At 53.5% G+C, this 8394-nt stretch overlaps 1 protein-coding gene across 1 annotated transcript in view; it reads left to right on the top strand.

Annotated features, from left to right (window-relative positions):
• The window catches only part of LAG3 (lymphocyte-activation gene 3), a 5798-nt gene extending 1466 nt beyond the window's left edge, over window positions 1–4332 (top strand). The window contains exons 4-9 of the mRNA XM_014545681.1: window positions 5–118; window positions 639–902; window positions 1332–1607; window positions 3162–3401; window positions 3683–3813; window positions 4129–4332. Of these exons, the coding sequence (XP_014401167.1) occupies window positions 5–118; window positions 639–902; window positions 1332–1607; window positions 3162–3401; window positions 3683–3813; window positions 4129–4269 (1166 nt within the window). The 3' untranslated portion in view covers window positions 4270–4332. The remainder of the gene's footprint in view (window positions 1–4; window positions 119–638; window positions 903–1331; window positions 1608–3161; window positions 3402–3682; window positions 3814–4128) is intronic.
• Window positions 4333–8394: the final 4062 nt, after the last annotated feature.

The raw sequence follows: 8394 nt of genomic DNA, 5'->3' as shown, positions 1-8394 counted from the left end.
TCCGGAGGCAGGAAGGGCTGGGCCGAGGCTGCGCTTCTAAGGATGCGCCCTGGGCCCTGCCGGCGAGCCCCCAGAAGGGCAGCGGAAGAGGGTGGGGAACCAGATCGCGAAGTGGAAGGTGCCCCCAGAAAAGCACGTGTGGGGGAGGAGGGCTCTTTGGAGAGATTATATCACCCCTTGCGCTCCCCTTCCCCCACCCGCCGTGGGAGTGCCAGGGTGGAGGAGGGGAGGCACCCCTGGGGAGGGTGGGGGGAGGGAGGGGAGGCACCCCTGGGGAGGGTGGGGGGAGGGAGGGGAGGCACCCCTGGGGAGGGTGGGGGGAGGGAGGGTGCCGGCTAGAGTGATTCATTTCAGACATCTGTGGCTCAGGAGGTGGGCTGAGTGGGGATCCTCGGGCAAGGAAGGCCTGGTGAAAGGGAAGACCAAGCCAAGTACACTTGGAGGCTGGAGTCTCTGGGCATCCATTTTAAGCACTTCCAGGTGCCAGGCACTGAGCTGGGAGCAGGGAGCGCCGAGGGGAGAAGACAAAGAAATTTACATGGTGGTGCCTAGAGCTCCCAGCCTAGTTGGCCTGCTGTGTTGGGAAAGTGTTTGCCTGGGGCTGATCCACCCTTCCAACCTTCTTTATCCGTGTGCAGTGACCGCCAGTCCCCAAGGGCCTCTCAGGACCTCGGATTGGGTCGTCCTGAACTGCTCCTTCAGCCGCCCTGACTTCCCGGCCTCTGTGCAGTGGTTCCGGGGCCCAGGCAGAGTCCCTGTTCAGAAGTCTCCCCATCACCACTTAGATGGGAGCTTCCTCTTCCTGCCCAAAGTCAGCCCCGTAGACTCTGGGCTCTGGGGCTGCATCCTCACCTACAGAGATGGCTTCAGTGTCTCCAGCGCCTACAACCTCACTGTTCTGGGTAACGCCTCCCGTCTGCCTTCACCCATGACCACAATGCCTTGCTGCCCTCTTCCCATCTCCTCCTGACTTTCGGGTCCCCACAGTAGGTCCTCAGCAGCTTACACCACCTGTGATTATTCTGGGCCTCACCGTCCGGTTTCTTCCTTTCTCCTGTTGCAGCCTTTCAGCTGCCTTCTCCCATTGCAGACTTTCCTTGGGCCACCCAGCCACAATGGCCAGCCTTTGGTTTCCTGCCGGCCCACTCCCATCCCGGGTTTCTGAGCCTCTTTGGTTCTTCCACCTTATTCTACTCCTTAGCACTCTTCAGAGCCGGACCACCTCCTTCGCTCCTGCACTTTTCTGCCTCTCTTCCGTTCAGATCCAGTGTCCCAGCCCCTCTGCCACCTCCCCCTCTCTGCCTTAACGTTGGGTTTCCTTTTCTCTCCAGATCCGGAGCCTCCAGTCCCTCAGACAGTGTATGCAGGAGCAGGTTCCCGGGTGGAGCTGCCCTGCCCCCTGCCTCCTGGTGTAGGCACTGGGTCTTTTCTCACTGCCAAGTGGGCCCCTCCTGGGGGAGGCCCTGACCTGCTGGTGACTGGAGACAATGGCAACTTTACCCTTCAACTGGAGGCTGTGAGCCAGGCCCAGGCTGGGACCTACACCTGCCGCATCCATCTGCAGGGGCAGCAGCTCATTACCACCGTCACTTTGGCAGTCATCACAGGTCAGGCCTGTGTGGGAAAGGAGTAGCTCCCAACCCAGAGGAGCTGGACAGGGAGGGATGCCTGGCTGGGCAAATACTGGCAAAGCCACCTCATGATGCCAGGCCATGGGCACCATTTCCAGAGGCTGCCCCTCGAGGCCTCTTCTTTTCTCGCCCCCACATATAAAAACTGAAACTAAAAATCTCCCCTGAGTCACTAGATGCATGTTCCACTCTTCTCTAAGGGGATCCCCTGCTCTGAATTTTGGGGGGAGGGTCTGAGAAGTTAGAAGGAGAAGTGGTAAAAGTTTGAATGGTTCCAAAGGGGTGGACTATATTTTTAGAATCCTTGTCTCACTTTGGGGCCAGGGCTTGGGTTAAAGTTGCAGGAAGTGGCCTGGATTTGGGAGGAGTTAATACATCAGTTCCTTGGTCAGCAAATATTTACTGATCATGGGCTTTTCAAGACAGTGTAAAACAAACACATTTTTAAAAAAACACCTCAAAATGTGTTGATTGGTTGGTTATTCAATCAATTACCAGTGGTGGTTACTTGACTGTGTCTGCAGTACTAACCTGTGGAAACTAAATAATAGCACCCCATAGTAGGTGCTTAATGAATATAGTTGAATGAATAAGTGATTATGCTAGCAAATAATACATCCCCTGTCTGCCAGTGCTGAATTTCCATATACTTCCTGGAAATTTCTACCTAGATCTCAGCCTCACTCTGAACCCCATCTTTTCATGCTAAGTCTTGCTGACTTAGCCTGTCAATAACGCCATTTGCATCCCACTCACCCTGAAACCTGGCTTTCTCCTTACCTCATGTCCAGTCAGTTGCCAAAGCCTACAATTCTTTCTGTCTAGGTTTTCTTGAGGGCCCGTTGTTTTGTGTTAGTTTCCCATGCTATCTCATGACAATTCAACGCGAGATGCTTTATAGAGGAGGAACATTCCCAACGTCACACCCCGGGGAAGTGTCAGACTCAGGGTCTGTACTCAGCTGTCTGTGTCACCAAATCTTCAGGTTCCTGTGCACCATTTGTCTCCTCCTACTCACCCTGTCTCTCACCGTTCAGCTTTGAGATGCTCTGTCTCTAGGTCAGTTGGTCAGTTCACCCTTCTCCAAACATCCAGGAAGTGGGCAAGTTCATTCAGGGGGCACCTCAAGGCAGGGGCACTGATGTGTGATTCAAATTATGAAAGCAGGAACAGTGCAAAGTATATTGGGGGCCAACTCACCTAACAGATATTGAGGGTTTGAGCATTTGAGTGGTAGTAATGTAAAAGAGTCTGAAATAATATTCGTTATGGGATCCTTCTGGCCCAGTTTGAGTTTGAACAGTCCCCTGAAGGCAACAGGGAGCCTGGGAAGTTTTTGAGCAGCGGAGTGATCTGACCAGAACTTTGTCTTCATAAGATTACTTTGGCCATGACCCTGGTCTCCTCCCCTCAGCCTCACCCAATCAGAGCCCAGGGGAGTGCAGTGTGCCTGAGACTTGGGAGTTGATCCTATGGTGTCAAGTAAGGGGGCCGGGGACTCAAAAGATCTCTTCCCTCTAATGTTTTCAGTGACTCCCAAATCCTCCGGGTTACCTGGCAACCGGAGAAAACTTCTTTGTGAGGTGACGCCGGCATCTGGACAGGAGCGCTTTGTGTGGCGCCCCCGGGACAAGTCTTCGAGGAGTTCCCCAGGACCCTTGCTGGAGGTGCAGGAGGCCAGCCTCCTGTCCCAGCCCTGGCAGTGCCATCTGTACCGAGGGGAGAGGCTTCTCGGAACAGCGGTCTACTTCACGGAGCTGCCTGGCTCAGGTCTGAGACCCCGCAACACGGGGTCCCCAACTCCAGACCAGTCATCTTGATCCCACTTGCAGACCTCCTCCCTACCCCTCCCAGCTCTTTCTTTTCCAATCAGGGCCCTGACTTCCAGCTCTTGTCTGGTCCTGACCCTCTCCTGCCAGGAATTAGTTGAATGATCCTGGATGAGTCCCTTAAACTCTTTGGGCCTCGTGGTCTGCGTCTGTGAAATGTGAGGGTGTAGCCAAACGTCCTTTCAGTCATGACTCTATGCCCAATCCTGTACTTCTCCTTAGGTGCCCAGCGCTCCGAGAGAGCCCCAGGAGCCCTGAAGACAGGCCACCTCCCTCTCCTTATCGCCCTCGGTGTCCTCCTCCTGCTCCTTTTGGCGGCTGGAGCCTTTGGCTTTCACCTTTGGAGAAGACCGGTGAGCCAGGGACTCCCCTCCCTTTGCCACTGGTTTCCCTTCTCCCCAGTCCTCCGTGCTGTCTGGCACCACCTCCTCAGCAAAGGTGACTAAGGTGGGGCCTGAAGTTGCCTTTACAACCCCTTCTTCATAGGCCTCTGCACTCCAGGGGCCCCTTGTGCCTGAAGAATGCAGGGGAGGCTTGAAGGGGCCGAGAAAAGGCCTGGGACCACATGGCGAGGGCAGGGGCGGAGAAAGAATCGATGGACCCAGCAGCCTCCTTACTCCCTTTCTCTTCGTCCTTTTCTTTCTCTCACCCTCCATGTCTTCCCACAGTGGCGGCCAAGAAGATTCTCTGCTTTAGAGCATGGGATCCACCCACCTCAGGCTCAGAGCAAGATAGGGGATCTGGAGCAAGAACCAGAGCCGGAGCTGGAGCCACAGCCACAGCCACAGCCACAGCCACAGCAGCCCTGACCTGGAGCTGGGCAGCCAGTGGATCTCCGCAGCTCAGTACAAATAAACTCCCATCAGCAGCAAGCCTGAGTCTGGCTCCTTCTTGTCCAGTGAGGAGTCTTGTCTCTCCCCAACCTCTGGGGGCTCCCTTCTCCCACTCCAGCCTTTCAACCTACTCTCCCCCCTGCCCCCCTCCCCGCCAGGCTATCTTATCTTCCCCTTTCTGTTCCTGGCTTCTCAGTGATTCTTTTCTCCTTAGTCTCTTTCTTACTATCTCTTATGGGGAGTAATTTTTCTAAAGCTCCAAAAAGCCCTCACCCCTTATCTCGACAGCCCTTTCCTGCCTTTGGCTATCGTGCTGGCTGCCCTGGTTTCCTTTATATTTTTATTCCTCTGGCCCACCCCACCCCATCCCACATTCAGCTCCACTTCAGCACTGTCCTTGTCCCTCTAGTTGTAGTGGGTGCGTGTACACACACACACACACACACACACACACACACACACACACACACGGAACAGCCCTGCCCTGTCCAATCCTCCTGGAGATCAAGTCTTGCAACCTTTCTGTGCGGGCTGCTGGGGTTCCTGTCTGCTTCTGCCCCACCCCCACGTTCCTCAGCTCCTGGGGCCGCATCTGTTCCTAGGCATGAGGACACACTGCCACCCAGTGGTCACTGTCTCACACCACTGGGGGTTACTGGGTAGGCTGGGCACGTGGGAGATTAGCAGTGCAGTGGACAGGCAGCTGGTGTCCCCACATGTAGGCACCGCCTTTGTGGGGTGCCCTTGCTATGGTCTGCATATGAGGGTGTACCCAGCAGCTGTCACATGCTCTATGCACCCACCAGGAGAAGGACTGAACAATACATGCCTCAGGATACATAGCCCTGGACCTGCGAGGTTAAGATCCAAGTCTGACAAAGGAGAGTGTTGTGAACAAAGGCCCCACGTGGGGACAAGAGCAGCCAGCGAGGCAGCTGGCCGCTGCTGCAGCTTTGGGAGTCAGGAGCCCTGGCTTCTGACCCCAGCTGTGCTGACGTGACCAGAGTTAATCTCCCTGCGCCTCGGTTTCCTCACCTATTAAATGGGATGGTCATAACCCACCAGAATAGGCTGTTGTGAGTATTGGATAGCAAAAGGGCTTAACTGTGCTGTGCTCCACGCATGTGATGTGCTTGTCTGATCATCCCTTTGTGAAGGAGGAAGCAGGCCTGCTCTGGTCATGCCAGGAATGATAGAGACGACCCACCCGCCTGCCTGCCCGCCCGCCCGCCCTGTCTGTCTGTCCCTCTCAGAGAGAACATTCATGCCAGCCGGTCGTGGTCTTAGAGCACACACACAGCCTCAGCCCACAGCACCCCCACAGCGACCTAGACCTCTGCCTGCAATGTGGGCCACGCTCTGGACTTTGGTCGCAGACAGCTCTGTCAGGGAACTTTACCCTGGGCAGGAGGGAAAAAATATTGAAAGAGAGTGGGAGCAAGTCTGCAGCAGCAGGACCCCCTTGTTTTAGTGGGGCAGGGGTTTCCTGGAAATTTTTGTGGGTGGCATTTTTCTTTTTGACTCGGTAACATCCTATGCCCTTTGGGCTTCTGAAAGCAGTCATCGAGGATTCACCAGTGTCTCTGCGGGGACTTCCCCTTGTTCCTGCACAAAGGGAGCAGGGAGGGGACAGCGGCAGAGCGACGGGCCACCTTGTTCACCCACTAAGGAAGTGAAGGGCAAAGAAAGGCCGGGAGGAAGAGAGGGCATGGGGCTTGTGCTTACCGTGATCCTTTTATTAATTTTCACCCCCTTCCCTATGAGATCTCTCTTAGGGGGTGACACACCCTGCCCCTTCCCCTCTCCCCTCAAAGCTCTAGCAAGATAACCTCCAGCCCATTTTGTGTTGTCCTCGTCCTTCCAGGGAGCTGGGTTAATTCATCCCGGGCCTTCAGGCTTCTCTGTGAACCGAACCAGTATTCCAGGCTGGGGACCTAGAGGGGAAGGGGCACCAAGGAGGCAGGCAGCTCAGCCTTAGCCAGGCAGCTCAGTTGGTTAGAGCATCGTCCTGATATGCCAAGGATGCAGGTTTGATCCTCGGTCAGGGCACATACAAGGAGCAACCAATGAATGCATAAATCAGTGGTTCTCAACCTTCTGGCCCTTTAAATACAGTTCCTCATGTTGTGACCCAACCATAAAATTATTTTCGTTGCTACTTCATAACTGTAACGTTGCTACTGTTATGAATCGTAATGTAAATATCTGATCTGCAGGATGGTCTTAGGCGACCCCTGTGAAAGGGTCATTTGACCGCCAAAGGGGTTGCGACCCACAAGTTGAGAACCACTGGCATAAATGAATAAATAAGTGGAACAACAAATCAATCTCTCTAGACTCTTTTCCCCTTCACCCCTCCTCTCTCTCTCAAATCAATAAATAAAATTTTAAAAAAAAAGGAGGCAGGAAGCTCAGTGGGGCCTGTGGAGGGTGGGAGAGGGATCATCTTAGGTCCTTGTTTTTTTGTGTGTGTTTTTTAAAAATATATTTTTATTTCAGAGAGGAAGAGAGAGATAGAAACATCAATGATGAGAGAAAATCATTGATTGGCTGCCTCCTGCACACCCCACACTGGGGTTCAAGCCCACAACCCAGGCATGTGCCCTTGACCGGAATCACACTCAGGACCCTACAGTCCGTAGGCCAACGCTCTGTCCACTGAGCGAAACTGGCTAGGGCTAAGGTCCTTGTTAAAAAGGAAGGGATGTAGCCCTGGCCGGGTTTGGCTCAGTGGTTAGAGTGTTGGCCCGCAGACCAAAGGGTCGGGGTTCGATTCCCAGTCAACAGCATGTACCTCGGTTTCAGGTTTGTACCTTGGTTCCCAGTTCAATCTCAGACCCTGGAATGCAGGAGGCAACCAGTTGATGTTTCTCTCGCCCATCCCCGCCCTCTCCATCCCTTCTACTCTGTCTGAAAATCAATGGAAAAAATATCCTTGGGTGAGAATTTAAAAAAGAAAAGGGGGGGGTGGGGATGTATTAAGTACCTATTGCCGCATAACAAATCACCCCAAAACTCAGTCATTTAAAACAGTAAACATTATCTCACATGATCAGGAAGGAACCCAGGAGCAGCCGACTAGTTCTGGGTGAGGGTCTCTTGTGAGGTTGCTGCCAAGATGTGGGTCAGAGCTGAGTCACCTGAAGGTGTGACTGAAGGATCTGCTTCTAAGAAGGACCCTCAGGTGACTGCTGGCCAGAGGGGTTAGTTCTGCCCCACATGGGCCGCCTCTTAGTGGTTTTCCCCAGAGGGAGGGAGTGGCCAAAACAAAAGCTACCATGTCTTTATAACCTAATCTGGAAAGTGTCATACCTTCCCTCCTGCCTTATTCTATTGGTCACACCGGCAATGCTAGTGCATTGTGGGAGGGGACAACACAGGGTGGGAACTGAAGGAGACAAGAATCACTGGGGGTCCATCTCGCATCACCTGGGCTATCATAGGGGGAACAGTGCCTGAAAGAGAGCTAGGCTATGAGAGGGGGAACGGTATCTCTGAGCACCTCCCCTCTCCCCACAGCCCTGCATGACCTGACAGCCTCCCCCATTGTCCACTGTCCAGAAATTCTGGAGGCCAAATGAGGCCCAGAGCCTTGCCAAGTCAAGTGTGTCAAGCAAGAGGCCATGCTGTGCTCATCCAGACCGATGGTCACATTTGCCAGATGTCCCCCTCCCCTGACCTTGGTCTTCTTTTTAAGAATTCTATATGGCCCTAGCCGGTTTGACTCAATGTATAGAGTGTTGGCCTGCGAACTGAGGTCCCAGGTTCGATTCCGGTCAGGAGCACATGCCCAGGTTGTGGGCTCAATCCCCAGTGAGGGGCCTGCAGGAGGCAGCCAATAGATCGGTGATTCTCTCTCATCATTGATGTTTCTATCTCTCTCTCCCTCTCCTTTCCTCTCTGAAATCAATAAAAATATATTCAATAAAAAAGGACATATTTAGGTTAAAAGATAGTATGATATAGAATTCTTTTTTAAAAATAAGAAAATGGGGGATTGAGCTCACAACCTGGGCATGTGCCCTGACCAGAATCAAACCATGACCTCCTGGTTCATAGTTCAATACTCAACCACTGAGTCGCCACGCCAGTTGGGGTTCC

The sequence above is a fragment of the Myotis brandtii genome, unplaced genomic scaffold, assembly GCF_000412655.1.
Source record: "Myotis brandtii unplaced genomic scaffold, ASM41265v1 scaffold417, whole genome shotgun sequence".
NCBI lineage: Eukaryota > Metazoa > Chordata > Mammalia > Chiroptera > Vespertilionidae > Myotis > Myotis brandtii.
Note: the sequence above shows the minus strand (reverse complement) of the source record. Positions and strands in the feature narration are given on the sequence as shown.